Source organism: Ciconia boyciana, chromosome 3 (assembly GCF_034638445.1).
Source record: "Ciconia boyciana chromosome 3, ASM3463844v1, whole genome shotgun sequence".
Taxonomy (NCBI): Eukaryota; Metazoa; Chordata; class Aves; order Ciconiiformes; family Ciconiidae; genus Ciconia; species Ciconia boyciana.
The window spans coordinates 105,989,810-106,006,893 of record NC_132936.1 but is presented as its reverse complement, the minus strand read 5'-3'; the positions used below and the strand labels follow the sequence as shown (position 1 = coordinate 106,006,893).

Genomic DNA, 17,084 nt, shown 5'->3' with positions numbered 1-17,084 from the left:
TGTTGACTACAGCCCAATTTCTACTGCTCCTCCAAAAATAGAATTGTGTTGGTGGCGAATTAAAAGGCTATTTTTCCTAGCGTAGGCAAGGCCATGACAATCAGAAATATTTGAACTTGATATCTGATTAATGCTGGCGGTACTCTATAAGTGATTTCCACTCAACAATGTCTAATTATTTATTTCCCATTATTAATGGAATGAAACAATTCAAAACAAACAGCTAGAATGACTGTTTTGCAGGAAGCTCACAATCATCAATTCATACATGTAGAAATCTTCCTAAAATTATATCAAGCTGGCCTGTTGAACTTGAAAGGCATATTTTATCCCAATCAATGCATAAAAGTAAAATTATCCATAACTAAGGCATGTTTCTCTGCTGTACAGTTCAGCTGTAATGATCCCCACACACTGCACTTGCACATCAATTATGATAATCATAATCACGGTCGTTAAGCTGAATGTTCATTATTATCAGGATGCTGGTGACAGCAGATTCAATCATCGGGTGCAATGGGCAGGCAGTCACAGTCCCACCCAAGTTTCTGCAGACAGCGTTGTGCCACATTAAATCTATGATGTGTTCCACATCCCACTCCATTCCAAAAGCTGTAGACGGTAAAGGTCAACTTTATGTTCTGTGCAATATGCTTAGGTTCTCTAAATTAATTCTTTGCAGTACTGGGTATTTTTATGCTTTGTAGATAATAAAATTCTGTTTAGGGCCAAAATGCCTGTGCAAATAATGAAACAGTGATGCAGTCATACTGTAATTCACCTATAATAAGGCATCAGAGGAAAGAATCTATCAGGAAGGAACATCTTAAAATGTCACTTCCTGAATTTTGCAAATAAGAAAACATTAAATGCTGTCATTAAAGTCAGTTTTCTAAAATGCATATGCAAACTAATTCCAATACCGATTAAAGGCTGTAAGCTATCATTTCTGCCTCAGTAAATACAAACATATGTGAGCGTTTTGACAACTTAAAGATTAAAGTTAGCGTATTTGATCCCTTGACTGTCCGGCTACATTGGAACCCATCATTGTTGATTAAATTCATAGTGACTGGTAAATTTTTTTATATTGATACTTCTCACATAAATACCAAAGTCATTCCAAGGTATTTACACATATGATATTAAACTTAAAATATGCAAGTATTTTTTTTATAGTGATTTACAGCTGGGTAAACTAACTAGATTCAGTTTCACTAAAGGTATAATATTTCCATTGCTTGTTTATTTTTAATGAAGAATTAGAATACAACAGTTTCTCCCTTAACTCAGAAACTTTTTTGAAATGTAAACGGAATAGATAAAAATTTTCAGATTATAACTAGATGAAAAGAAGAACTATTAACTTTTCCTCACATAGATATGGTAATTATTATGTTTAGAGGAAGTCTATGCTAATACCCTTTCATTTTCCAGAAGAAATATAACAAGGCAATATTTTTCATCGTTGTTCATTTTGTTTCTAAAGTAATTCTATAATTTACATACTAATCTTTTTGTGACTTGAATTAAAATGCATACTTAAACACATGAAAACGTCAGGAAAATACTAGGAAACTTTCAAACCTAGTCTGAAAACTAGGACATGCTCATGGACATACACAGGGAAACTTTTTTAAATGTAGTTTCAAAAAAGCCAACTAATATCAGATAATACTTCAGCAGCTCAGAGGGGTCACTGATCCACTGACCACTGAACTGACTCCTTGGAAGAACTTGCACAGTAGTTTGTCTTATCAGCAAAGATAAGAGAAACTTCTCTAGTATAATACTGTCAGAAGCTGAATATACATCATGGCAGGGTTATCAGCTATTCAGGCTGTAATAGAAGTTGCATCCACAAAAATATCACCTCATGGGAAACTCAAAGGAGGATTGTGTTTAGCAGTGTTAAGCAAAAATCTGATATTTTATCTTTTTTTTAAATATTTTGATACATGCCCTTTAGCCTTGTGATTCATTAGAACAGGATAATTTTGTTCATAGCACTGATACATACAAAGTTTTAATACATTTTAGAAATAATAAAGTGACAGAAAGTTCTTTCAAATTTCACAGTTATGAAAGTATGACCTCACACCTGACTATAGGACCTTTTCCATTAAAATATAGTGAGGAGGTGGAGGGCTGGGGGTTTTTTTCCTGATAATAATGACCCATTAAAGCAGCAGGTAGGTCATAAATAGCTCTTTTCTCCTCTTATCTCTCTGTTTGGGTAAGCAGCTCCTAATTGAAGCTTCATATTGATTTAGAATTGGGGTTGGAAGGCTGTATGTCATGTTCAGTTAATGTATACAGCTATTCACCTCCAGAGATTTAGGTTGAAATCTATCCAAGATCACAAGTAAAGTGAGTTTAGTTGTTTCAGCTAAGCCCATAATTTATATAATATTATGTATGTGTGATATGATATACAATATAAATATCTTTACATTGTTTAATATCATCATCTGAGCCTGATCAAGAACTGCTAGGTACTGGAAAAGGAAGAGTCTTTACAGGACAAGATGAGTACCACCAATAACACTTGTAGATATTTTTTATATATCATACTTAAGCTGTGGGACTTCAGCCAGTCATATCCTCCACTCATTGCTTTTGAAAGACAAATTCAGATCTTTTTGTTTGAATGTTGATCTTTGTGCCTTTATTTGCAATGAGATTTAGTTAATATATGTTAAAATACCAAAATTTTACTCAGCTCATTTTTAAAGCTTAAAGTTTTGAGAAAGAGTTATTTTAAAAATTATTACTGCTCAAACTAAGATTGCTTGGAACTTGTTATATATTTACAAAGGTTAAATTACTTTCAGGGAAATAAGTAATCATATCTTACAAAATCCCAGAGTTGTTTAGGTTGGAAGAGACCTCTTGAGATCATCTAGTCCAACCTCTCTGCTCAGCTAAGCAGGTTGCCCAGGACCGTGTCCAGTTGGGTTTGAATACCTCCAAGGATGGAGACTCCACAACCTCTTTGGGCAACCTGTGCCAGTGCTCTGTCACCTTTACAGTAAAAAAAAGTGTTTTCTCACATTCAGATGGAATTTCGTGCATTTCAGTTTGTGTCCATTGCCTCTTGTCCTGTCACTGGACACTACTGAGTCTGAGAGGAGTCTGGCTCCCTCTTCTTCATTCCCTCCTACCATGTGTTTATACACATTGGTAAGATCTCCCCGAGCCTTCTCCTCTCCAGACTGAAGAGTTCCAGCTCTCTCAGCCTCTCCTCCTACAAGAGATGCTCCAGTCCCTTAACTATCTTTGTGGCTCTGTGCTGCACTGTCTACCGAGTCCATTATCTTTCTTGTACTGGGAAATTTTAATGTGATTATGATACCTAATACAAATAGAAGTAATGCAAACATTACACAAACTCATGTTAGAACATGTTCTGAGGAAAATTGCCTCTTGTAGCACTACAAAACCAGAAATATGAGATGCTCGTGACAAAGCAGGCAGTTTAATGAGACTACCTTAAAATAAAAATGGCTATTCACTAATTTAGAATTTTCCAAAGAATGTAAGCAGTAAAATATTTTGTTGTTTTTAATCAGGTTTTCCCATAATTTTCTGAAGGTTTATCTTAATGTGGAAGAGTAAATATGCAATCTCTCAAATCAGAAAAGGCAATACAGGTAGAACAAAACTTTGCAAAACTTACATAACCAAAGCTGTACTTAATCTGGCTTTTAAATCCTTATTTTGTAGGTGTGACAAGTGTTGAATTTCCTCAAATTGAACTTACCAGAAAGAGTCAAGGAAACCTGACATCTCATCACATCAGTTCTAACTATGTGATTTTGTAACATGCTAGAAAGATTCCCATTGGATTCCATGATCTCTGGATCAGGGCCAAATTCCGTTATTTCTAATACAATACCAGTCTAAAAAAGCAAACCATTCTTTAATTTTTACAGTGACTTACCTTGTCTGCTACCCACTTCTTAGGCTGTACTTCTCTGAAGTGTTTAATTCCATAAGTTTCTTGGCCATATTTGTCTGACCTATGAATTGATGGGTCATACCTCTCATTTTTATGATACGAAGAAAATGGCAGAAATCTGAAATTCAAGAATATTTAAAAGTCAGTTATGCTCTACTCTAGATGCCAGAGGATTGATGTAAGTCATAGATACCAATGCTACAGGAAGTCACATGGACACATGTTCCTGCTATTTTCCACTGCCTTCTTAATGTTCCTCCTCAGTATTGTGAGGGGATTACTGCAATTTCTCCTATAGTTGCTTTTAAACTAAATTTGGAGCAAAGACATATAGAGTTTCAACAGGATAAAATGAAGACTTTCTGTACGAAGATGTAACGTGGTTCACTTGCATTACTAGACTTACTTTGGCTGTATCTGCACTACCAACTGGTGTGATGTGAAGAATGAGCAGCGTTCAGTTTGCTGGGATCTGCATGTTGACACCTCAAGTCTTAGCAGGCAGTGCAGTCTGTGCCAGCTGTCAGTGGCAGGCACACATCATGCACAAGTATAGAGCTCATTTCTGGAGAACTTTGCATCTACTTTACAAGTCATGTAGGCCCTCAACACATAACCTCAGCCTGATGGTTCCACCAGGACAGAAACATTTCAAGCGTGTCAGCAGTATAAGCATAAACCAAGGCAAATTTGCACCATAAAGAATCCTCCCTGTACCTTAAACTAGGTATGCATCCTTTGATATCTGTTAATCAAAGCTAAATAAACTGTACTCTCCTTTAGCAGAACAGAAACTTATACAAATAGTACTGTTGACTTTCACATATTAGCAGACCACAAAGCAAAGAAATGATTTCTTCTGAATTCCCAAATTGTGTACTTTACTCTCAAGTTATAATTATGTCCTAATTTGCAATCTTTTGGATCCTGATTCTTTCACCTTTGGTCATACTGATGGTGGACTCCGTGTTTACAAAGTGCCACTGAACAATGAAGCTCCAGCTACCTGCCTTGGGCATGGAAGAGGTTTTCAGATGGATGTCCATAACTCTTACGGACAACTACAGGTATTCTGGGTAGGTTCCACAGCAAAGTGTATGGAGGAAAGTGAAAAACATCTTGTATATAAAGAATCTGCAAGAGACCCTACAAAGATGTCTTAGTTCCATCTATTTCAGTTTGCAAGAGAGTTATGAGAGCAAACAAGTACATTTTAATATAAAGTAAAACCTTGTGAATTAAGCTTATCATTGCTGCTATTCTGAAAAATAAACATGCATTCTTTATTCTACAAGTTCAGGAAAAATGATTATACAGTAAAATTAGAAATATATGCTTCAGAAGTTTAAAACATCACTTTAACTGCCATGACAACAGGTGTAGTTAATTAAAACCTTTTCCTAGTTGAAAGCTTTTCAGAATCCAGAGTTCCTATAAGAGTTATACAAACAAGTGTTTGATAAAGATGGGTATTAAAATACCTTTGTCTCTCAGCTGATACAGACTCAGAAAATTATTTATTTGGACTAACTGATCCATCAGCAACTGTTTGAGTGTTTGTTTTCTTAAATTACATTTCTTTCTTTCCACTTCATAAAAAGAAACTATTTTAGAATCTTGCCAGCTATATCAATTTATTCTATCAAGTACCACAAACAAATGTCATGTAAAGTTAGCAAAAGAAAAACACTGAGTTAGCAGACTTTTAAATTATACAAAGCTATAGTAGCATGTGTATACTCATGGGAAAGGACAGTCTCACATAAGACAGATTATGGTACTTGTAATGCTAATTTGCACATGGGATGGACATCACACACACACAAAAATTAATGTGGCCCCAGTGTCCCAGAGAATACATCGAAGGTGCTGTGAGCCGGCTGCTCCACTTGCAGTTTTTATCACTTCTGAATTGCATTTTAATAGTACATTTTTCTTTTGTTCAGACATGAAAGAAAATTGGCTTTCTCAGGGGATTGGATAGCTGAGAAGACAAGGCTAGCAGTTTAGGGATTTGCCCATATATGCATAGAATTTAGTTGAGCCATAGCATTCATAATTTAATATGAATACTATGTCTGTAAAATTTATACACAAAATGGCAAAAAATATTCTTGAGGAATGTAGAAGATAAGTAAATTATTATAGTTTTCCCTATAAAATTTCCTACATAGAGATTTTGATTTTACTGTGGATCAGTTAATCTTTGTCTTTTTGGCAAACGAATACTCAGAGTAATCTATGTTCTATCATGATTCCAAACAAAAAAATACATATATTGTAACTCCTTAAGACACAACTAACACTATATTCTACATGTAGTTTAGCACAAATGTGATCATCTGCACTCTACTGCGTATCTCCTCTATGAACGTTAACTACAGTATGTGCCATAGAGCCTGGAATGGATGTGTATGGCTGAGTAAAAAAAAAAAATTAAAGCAACTGTGAATTTTTGAGGAATAACATGGAACAATAAAAAATATTAAAATTGAACTGAAAGAACATTAAAATATAATAGCGTATAATGGTATAAAGTAGTCTAAAGTAGAAACTTCCTTTTTTCCTTCTGTCTATAGTTCTGCTGTCAGAGCCAGGTGGGCAGATCCTTATAGCAATAAGGATCTAACTATAAGAAAGGATCATATGCTTGCAAATTCAATGTCTGTTTAAAGCAAGTAAGGATTTTCATTACTCTATGTGAATAAGTAATTAAAAAGAACATTAAAACAATTTTTTGTGTTAAGTAGGGTAACCAAATTAATGGGAGTCATACAAAAGTCATTATACCCCCACAACCAATAATCATAAGAAAAAGCAATAGCACTGCAAAACACTTCAGTAATGGTATTGTGTTCTGTAGCTCAATATGTACACCTGACACAGCTTTTCCCCAAATTAATGACATAATATGCTCCCCAAATTAATGTGCTCTGAATATGACAGAAGAGAGTGATGGAAGGAGAGGAAAATTAAATCCAGACAATGGTATGATAACATTATCAACTGCAGAAGTTTAGGCCTCCATAGTTTTTTTCCACAAAAAGCTCACTCACAGGATTCTTACATCTGGGTTTCAGCTTTTCCTTGTGTTTTAAGTATAAATTCAGAAATTCTTAAAGGTTTTCAGTAAATATGACAGAGACAGAAGTAGTAAGATCAAAGAAGAATTAAATTCTGTATTGATGTTATATCATGCTATAAAACATAGTTAATATAAGCTGATCCTTTCCAAAAGTTGATGATTTAATGGGAGGTGAACTTTCCCTAAAGAAATAAATTTAAAACTGAAAATTTTTCCTCTCACCCACCACAAAAGTTTGAACAAGAGATATGCCAAAGAATACATTCAAGACGGGGAAAGAGTTGGAACCAAAAATGGGAAACTATCTCAGGTTCTACAAATAGCAGTATTACACATACACAACCTGAGGGAGGACCAGGACCAAAGCTGGCAGTGTCACCAGTAATGAAGGCCAGCTGCGCTGTTGCCAGGACCACACTATGTTGAACCTAATTAGCGTAAAAAGACCTAGAAGCCTCGACTTAGTAGCCAGTCCTGGACCTGACAGCTGCTAGTGGCATGTATTGAAATTTCAAGAGATACCCTCGATATTTGTTGTTCACAAAAATAAAAATTCCTTTCTCTCTCCCTTCACTCATCCTATCCTGCACCTCCCTGCTACTATAATTTAATCTTTCTAATCCTTCTTTTCCCCACATTTTTACCCCCTCATGATCTTTCTTCCTGCTTCTCCTCACCTATCATTTCTTCCCTCCATTCTGTCTCTTTTACTGTAATATCTCTCACTATTGTGACAGAAAATGGAAGCGGCCTTTTAGATGTTGAAGGCTTTCCAGTTGGATTGACAGAGATGACAGAAGCAACAGTAGGTACTGGGCTCTGGTGCCTATGGCGATGCGAGAGGAGAGCGCAGCAGCATGACCAGGAAGGAGGATTTGTCAGGTCCATCATTTACTGTTGGGCAGCAGTGTCCCAATGCTATACAATACCTACAAACAGGACACAGTTCAGAGGCATTCACTTTTTCTTGAATTTAAATGGCAGCAAAAAAAAAAACCAGAGTGGTCCTTCAGCACATTCTCTGGATCTGCCCAAGAGGCAAAATCCCAGCAGTCTAGCAGTGCAAGCATGTAATCCTGATCCCAGAAGTGCTTCAAACTTTACCCAGGCTTCTGGGAAAGAACTGGCAGTAGATCTACTGCCAGACTGCCATACATGCTGCACTACCAGGGCACAATAAGAAATACTAAAACCAGAGAACTAAAAGGAATGTTCTGCTTACATGGTTTTTCAAACTTTCATAATATTTGTAGGTACTGTACATTTTTGTAATTTAGTAGTAAAAATGCTACCAAAATCTTAACTCTAGGTGTGTGATAGTGGTGTTAAATTTTTATCTAAAGTGGTTCTATGCAATAGCAATTGAATTCCTTCTTGCTTGATCCAATTCAAATAAAACATTTTTATCTCACTTTGAAGAAGACCATGAACTATTAGCTCCAAACAAACTATGCTTCTCTACTGGGAAGCTGTGAATCTTTAATCTTTTTTTTTTTCTTTAAATAACACAAATTTGAAAGCTTAAAATTGATTTCATGTCTTATACCTAAAGTAATTTCTTCATCAAATCCGAAAGTGTCTATCTTTTCACTCGGGGAACAAAGGAAGAAGCACAATGGTTTTCCATAGCAAAACAACTGCAGCAGGGCAGCCATTATTTAGTTCATGATGAGTGCATATTAAAATCAAAGTGTTATTTACAAAAATAAAGACAGACTATTTTACTTAACATATCTAGTCAGATTTCCTTTAGTGCAGTATTTTTTCCATAAGAAACTTATTTTGGGTGCATTACATATTGTCTACGGTAATATACTAAATACATAGTTTTTCAATCAACTATCAATCACTTTTATCCTCATGTCAGTAAATCTAAGAATCCTCTGGCTGTTTTTGTTTAACCCTTATCTGTGGTAATGTAAAGTGGCAAAGAAAAGCATAGTCTAGTTCTTGTAGGAAGTAAGAGAGATCTCTTCTGCAGCAAATTCCGGAACTTCTTAATTATACACAGACTTATTATCTGCATCCCCAGTGTTATAAAGTAGCAGAACTTCATTAGAAAAATTAAGATGGAAAAATGAAGGCGCTACTTTGTAAATTTCCAGTGGAAATTAGCTGGAAGAAGCAGAAGAATACTGGATCAAAAGAGGGTAATCATGCTTAACTGTGCCCTAGAGCACCCGCATGTATAATACGATTTGCACAGTAACTACCTCTCCTATTACTGCTTGTTTGGTGTATTCTGTGTTAATGGGGTTAGCTAATTTAGTATTTTAACTTAAAAAGACTCTGCTGATTAATAAATGTTGCACACTGTGCTAGTAATTAAAATAAATGGAAGAGTTACAAATAGGAGTTGAATTGTTAAGAAAACATTATCTGAAAATATATGATAATCCCTGTTTATCATAATACAATAACAGTCCGGAAAATATGCAAATTGCTGAAGTTGCAAAGCATATGAAAAACTAAGTATAATTTGAAAAAAGTTTTCAGATGTGCTATATTTGTATGACATAAAATGTAGTAGCCATTTTCATTGCAGCTAAGTCAGAAATACAGTAAAAGATCTTATTAATGTAGAAATTAAAAGATTTTTTTAATCTTAAGTCTTATCCAAGTGACTTGCTTTTTAAATTTTATTACCATTAATACCAGGCAGCTCATAACACTGATGCCTCCAAGTATAGAGCATATTTAGATCATTAACTTCTCTGTAAGTGTACCTTTTCATGCACAGCACTGTGTAGCACAGAAGCACCTAAGCTGGTTCTAAAGGAAAGCATTATCTTGCTGAGAATAAGCCCATGAGGAGCTTGGAGCTGCAATGTTCACACAGCATGTGAGAGGCAGGGTGTGCAAACATTGTACTCCGCTGCACGCAAGTGAACCAGTGTGTTCCAAACTAGCTCGGCTACCTCCAGTACAGCACAGAGCACAGACATAACCAGAAGCTGAGATGACTAGCCTGATGTCATACCAGAAGACTACAATAAATCAGGAAACCTCAGCCTTACACTATTCCTGGTCTATCCCTATTCTATCACCACATTGCAACTCATTCTGATGTATGTTGACTTTATAGAGATGTTTAATAGTATACTTTGAAGCATGAGGCATACTATGTGAGACCGGTTTCAGTAAAGTTAATGAAAATAATTTACCTTGTTCTCTGGAAAATTAGGCCAGCATGTAGCTGCATGCAACTGAGTAAAGAACTTTTCATGCTTAGTGATCTACATCTGCTGGATCCAGCAGTTGGTGTCTCAAACTAGGCACTAGTTTATTAAGTGGCCATCCCAAAGGAGTCCAATTGTCATTCCTACCCAAGTGGAGGGGGAAATCACTTAATTTGTATGAAAAATAGCACAATAAGGCAGTAACAGTTTCAATTACATGAGAAAAAGGAAGCTTTCTTATTAGGCTAGATTACCCAGTTGTTCTTTCATTACAAAATAGGAAATTCCAGCAGTTGCTTTAAGTAAGCACAGCATTCTTGCTTTCATTTGTACTGCTTCCACCTGCCCCAAACTCTCCCACAGCTTTTTCAATTATTTCTGCATTTTATCAGAAGCAAAAACTTTCTCAGAGCTTAAAACACTTAGAGAAAACATATCACCACTTTAAAGAACCCTGATAATCAGAGGTGACTGGGAATTCTGAATGTTGTTGAAAATTGCAGGAATACACCGACAATTTTTCTGTCTTAAGAGATATCACGTAATACTTACTCTGGAAATATACACAGAGGATTCAGTTTGTCATTTTATGCAAACACAAGCTTTCTCAACAAATGCCACACACTTCCACTGTTCATTCTCTCCTTATTTTCTAAAATAGAAGAATAATCAGCATAGGAAGCACTACCAGGAAGAAATACAGTCCCAAAGTACACAATTACATAGAAAGGGACAGAAATTTGTCAATTTGTAATAGACACTGCTGAGAAAAAACTACTGTAGAATCTGAGTAACCCTTTGCTGACTCCTCCCTGGAGGCTGGCATTCCACACAGCAGCTGCAGCATTACTAGTGAGCGTTAGTCTTGATGATGACCTGCAACTCTGTCATCACCTTTTCAAGGTTACAGATGTGACCCTTGCATGGTTGGTTGAATATGAAGCACAAACGGAATGATCACAGCCTGAAAATGTATAATACACTATGCATTTAGCGTGCATGGAGCTGAGAATCATTGGTGTTAGGACATTGCTTCTGTGTGTTAAGGATGGCACTAAATGCTTCCTTACCCATAAGGTTAATAAAGACCCCTGATCAATTAATATCTGTCAAAGTTGGAGACTCCAAATTTAAACCGTACAAGACCAAAGCTTCACAATTCACTCACTGAAGAGAGTCAGTGAAATATTTATTACAAGATCTGACTTTCCGAAACTGTTGACACAGTGATGTCTGGAGTAAACCTCATCAAATAAAGACTGGGCAATACAGTCATGCCTGTAAATGAAGGATATAATCCATCCTCACTTGGAATGCATCAGTCAAAATTTATTCAGTGAAAAGAACACTTTAAATGACAGGTAGAACATTAATTATTACTAGTGGTTTGTTTTGGGTTTTTTTTTTAAATTTCACTGGCAGAAGCTAGAAATAAAAATGAAAAAAAAATGGCCCAGATTTAAGCTGAGATGTGAAAGTTAAACTGCTTCCCTCTCACCCCAATAAATGAAAGAATACAGAGAGGAATGGAAAACTGAAGTACATTTTTACTTGTACCTTAACTCAGTTATGGCTTTGGTATGAAAGGAATAAAAAGTACTACATCTCATTTTTGGCACCAAATATAAAAAATAACATTGCCAAAAAGTGGAAAAGTAGCCGAACTAAGAGATTTTTTTTCTTTCAAAACTGTTTTTCAGTAGAATTTCCATTTAGTCACTCTTAATATTAAATCAGGAAAAGTGTGAGGAAAACAATCCAACGATAAAAACAAAAGCCAAACCATGCAAATGCAATTGATTCTGGCATTCTTAAGCCCCAGTCCTGAAGCTGACACAACATGGAGCTGATAGAAAAGCTTGAAACAGATCAAAGATAGCAAAGCATCGTGTCCCAGGGAATCAGTGGATCACAGGCTGCTCATGAGGAAAAGCAATTCCTTTCTGTCCTGAATTCTGGTATTAAAGTGTCAAAGGATTGCCAAGAGCAATGAATTCAAGGGAAAAGTTGACAAAATATCATTTTTTTTCTAGTTAACTACAAAGCCAACGCAGGTCACTTAACGGGTTTTTATTATGATTGGACAAAAGAGTTCTATCATGATAAGATAAAAATTGGAAATATTTTGGCAATAGCCTTAAATCTTCTGGGACAGAAGCCTTAAATCTTTTGGGATTATGTCTATATTTGGGATTGTATGGAAAAGAACTGGCCTGTCTGACACTATTACAGATGCTATGGCTTAGGAAACCAAACTGCTTCAAAGATGATTACAGTTTTTGCATCATGTTTTAACATGTGCAACATATGCTCCCTTCCCTTCCAAGTGAGCTTTGGTAGTCTACTGGGAGAGAAAGCAAGTCTCATTGTCATGCAACACCATTTTTTCCTCCCATAGTCTGTAAGCTCCCTGAATATGAAGACTTAAACAGTATTTTTTCCTTGGCAAGGTACATGTGGCAAAACAGAATTTGCATTTGTTTTCTTATTTCCCATTAAACCCATCTGTTGCATCACATATTATTATTATTACAAGTTCTATAGATTCATAGATATGGATGGCACATGTCACACAATTACAAGATAGGGTGTCTGCCCTGAACAGTTTATAATCTAATGACACAGAATTTAGAAGTATGTACATAGAATGTTTGCTAGTAAGCCGTCAGGTTTGACATTTCATTTTGTCAGGCATGAAAGGTTTCTGAAAGCAACGGAATAAAGAAAACATTCTCATAACAATATAAGAAAAAACAAAGAACTTACTCATTGTCATGTATACGGTTTCTCCATTCCTCCCTTTTCATTTCCTCTCTGGCCTTCTCTAGTGGTGAATTGATTGATGCTGCCACTCGCAAGGTTGGTTCCAAAGGCTTGTAGCGCTGCCGCAATACTTCAGCAGTATCGCGGAAAGGCCCCTGAAAGGTATAGGATAATGTAAGTGTTTTATTGTGGGGTTACAGTTCTTTTCTTTCCTTCTTTTAGTCATGACACATGACTGATGAAAGAGGACACAGAATGTCTGGGAAGTGTAGCAAGACTTTTCTTCCACAATAATTAAAGCAGTTCATTTTGATAGAGTTACAGATAACACAAAGGTTGATAACATGCTCTAAAGCTCCAAAGAGAGAGAGAGAGAGAAATGTGCACTCCAGATTTATTTAACTACTAATAAATATTTATTATTTTAAAACAATACTTTGTTAGAACTGATTAGGAAAACTTAGTTTTTCCTTAGAAAAAAATATTGGTGAAATGAAATCTCATATACAAGTATTAACTGTATCTAGATTCTGCTTAAGCAGAAAGTTAAGTCTTTTCCTTTTCATAGGATAAATAATGTTTTACCTTAAAGAACATGCTCTTTTCAATTTAACTATAAAGCTACCTGGAAGGAAACTTAATACATGACTTAAGATGTAATTCTTCTAATACAGTTCAAAATAATGACTTCAATAATATAGGTGTATAGTCCATTTTTGAAAAGTCTAATCCCACATTAATTTCACTATTCTTAAAAAAAAAGAAAGCTCCTAATTCTTTCACAAGTCTCTCTCTATACAAATATATATCTTTTTTTCCAGAGTATATTGTTTAATAACTGATCATATCAGCATCTACCATTTAGCAACACAGATAAATAGCAGCAGGAAGTCCTTTCCTGCACTGTCAAAGTGACATATCCTATGTCTTGCTTTTAATACTAACCACTAAGAACTTACCTGGATTATAATCAGTGCCATATTATGCTCAGGACAGTTTAGTGGCAACTCTGGATTTAGAAGTGTTGCTAATTAATTTTTGTTTTATTTGCATCATTGTTGATCCTGCAATGAACTAGTGAAACCTTCTGAAACTATGAACAGACAAAGAATCCTAATCACAGCCTTTACTCTTAAAGATATCCTTCTTTAAATAGGTTATCACTAACAAGTCACAGCTGGAGTTACTGCAAGCACTGAGTGAAGACTGTGGGGCTAATAAAAAGAAATGATTCACGCCTCATTTATGTTCACTTATGTTTTACATTAATAGAAACCAATAATAGGAACCAGTTACCATAAAAGTCATGGACCGTAAATAACACAAATGGCAAATAAGTATCATCTAGTACTTTTCACAGCTGGACAGGAGGATTGCTATATTTGAAAGTAGTTAATGGATTTTTACTGGAACTTTACTTTTTAAAGGCACAGCACCATGATTTGGAGATCTTTTTAAAGGTCCTAGTAAGCAAGCGAGCATAGTATTTACACTTCTTGCAGATATTTTCTTGCTTCTACTTTCTAAGTCTGTGTAAAAAAATACGTTCATTTAATATGACCACAATAAGTCTTTAAAAACCAGAATAGAAAGTTATCGCCTGTGAGAGAATAATCAATACTAGAACAGGTCATTAAAACTAGTAAGCAATGTTCTAATAATACATAATCTGATGATCAAGTTATAAAAAATGTTTAAAATTTGTAATAAAAAATTAATACTCTGTGTTGCAAGGTGTTTGCATGAAGTGGATATATGGAGCAAAGAAGAAAGAGATGTACTATTGTCAAATAATATCAAGATAAATATGCTTGCTTTTAGAAAATAGTCTTTCAGAATATTGTATTTCTTCTTCATTGTAAGACATTGACTCATATTCCATCAGGGTAAGGGCCAAATCAGATATCCAAGCAAGGATTTTTTTCCATCTTTAATTTCTAAGACCTTCTAACTCTTTCTCAATCCATAGTTCAAATGAAATTAATAGAGTCCAACTACTAATGGAAGAAGGGGGGAAAGAGCGTAACTAAGCAAAGGTCTCTCAAACAAGGCTGTGTCATCACTCATGAAAGTGGGGTATATATGTTTTAGAATATTAAGATAACTCTAAACATTGCCTGCAGATTTTTCCATTCCTCTGAATCACGTATTTGAAGAAACTTACCTAGCAAATAGGCACCTCAGGAATATATCTAAGATGACAAGACCTCTAAAAAATCCATTCACCTATGTCCATTTTACAAGATTAACTTTAAGGTTTGTGAAATCTGTGGTAGAATGGTGCTTAGAAATGTTTTCAAATTGGCAGTGCCTGCAAGCATTTCAGGCAGCCTGCTTCAAAACGGAAATCTTCCTGGGGAGGTCAGGCTAGGAAAGAAAGGGAGGGAGTCAACCAACAGTTTTCACCCTGAAAACAACTCACACAACTCTATGTTCTATGTTTGGAATTTGTACTGAGTAGCATAAATCTTCTCACTACCAATTGGTCTGCCAAATAAAGGTTAGCAGATCGGCATTCTTACTACTTTACCATAAAATCAGAAACTCATGATAAAAATTATGATCTACATGAAATCATACGTTCTTCACTGCCCCCCATTCCAGGAGAGCTAAGAGCATGCAAAAAATCCCTTAAAAATGGCAATGTGCTTTCTGTTATTAATGCGTTTTAATGAACAGATGGCTAATTTTAGCATTACCTGTGTTTCCATCAAACTGTAATTCTAGTTAACTCAGTAATAAAAATGATAGATCTAAGTGATGTATAAGCATCATTAAAACTTTTCGTTTAAATACACTATCTTACATACACTGAGCTTCCCTATAAAATGCTAAATACCCATTTCCCTAAGAGAAAGCTGATAGATAGCTAATTTTTGTTCATTTAAACATATATAATCGACATTCCCATATAAAATACCCAACCCTACGGGCAATACAAATTTTAGATACCTGAAAGAACAGTGAAGTAACAAGTGACTCACAGTGGGCCTGATAGATATTAGAAAAAGAAGCTTGGTGCCACAAACTGTTACCACAGAGAACTAGGACACAAGTATATCTAGTAATTAAATTCCTTATTGTCGCACCAGACAACTTTCAGGATGATGCGTTCTGATGGGTTTTCATTTCCAGCTGTTTCATCAGCTCAAACCAGTGTCCTTTTCTTAGACATACAACCCTAAATTGTCGAAGTGCTGTGCAGGGATTTAGCCGTGTGACTCCCATTAACATCAATAACAGTCGCGCAGCTAAATCCACGCGCTGTGCTTTGAAAATTTACCCCACAGTGTACATCCCAGGGTGCTGAAAGGATTAAAGTATTATATAGTAAATTCTGTCTTTGAGGTGCAGAAAATAAACAGAACTCTTCTGGTTTGTTCTAAAAGGCTATCTGTGCATGACTGCTGTGCGTGCGTCTGAACTTAGAAAGGTCTATAAAATACTAGAAATCCAAACAGAAGCTCGTAAGATACTTTGTATACAGTAAAGCAGTTTTGCAAGAGCAACTTAACAACAGAAAACCTCTGAGTTCCCTCTTTCTTTAAAAGCATGACTCCTATACCATGTCCACTTTGTCTTGATTCTCATGTGAGTCAATGAGTTCATTCAATGAGGAAGCTCAAGCAGTCAAGGTAGGGAGAACGTAAGGAGGGAAGGACAAAGGTGGAGAATTGCCCTGAAGTTGATCCTTACTGTTATAAGCAGTGTGGATCACTGTGTGGTTCATCTCTACTTCTCCAGAAGTATTCTGGCAGGCCTGCATCTTCTCCTTGTGCTCTAACCCAATTGCCTTTGCCTTCACGTCCCACCACTGATACAGACTCGTCCTGCTACGGACAAGGCAGTCATGACATAAAGATGAGAAAAGCCTCTTCTTTATGGGTTAGCCAGTACGCCCACGGCTGTCTCCACTGAAGAACAATGTGGATGCAATCAATAAACCACAGGTAAATTGCAGGAGGTGGCATGCGTACACATAGTTTGAACCCAGCAGTAGTTCAAACTTAAGACTGTTCAGATCACCTCTACCAAAGGCTGTAATAATATAGTGAAAAGAAAATATTGATTCAGAGGAGTAAAATACCAATAAAGA

General features: G+C 35.8%; 1 protein-coding gene across 1 annotated transcript in view; it reads right to left on the bottom strand.

The window, feature by feature from the left end:
* Nucleotides 1-17,084, bottom strand: part of SPATA17 (spermatogenesis associated 17) — a 100,165-nt gene that overhangs the window by 17,070 nt on the left and 66,011 nt on the right. The window contains exons 8-9 of the mRNA XM_072856961.1: nucleotides 12,992-13,143; nucleotides 3,944-4,079 (exon numbers count right to left, since the gene is read on the bottom strand). Coding sequence (XP_072713062.1) covers nucleotides 3,944-4,079; nucleotides 12,992-13,143 — 288 coding nt within the window. The remainder of the gene's footprint in view (nucleotides 1-3,943; nucleotides 4,080-12,991; nucleotides 13,144-17,084) is intronic.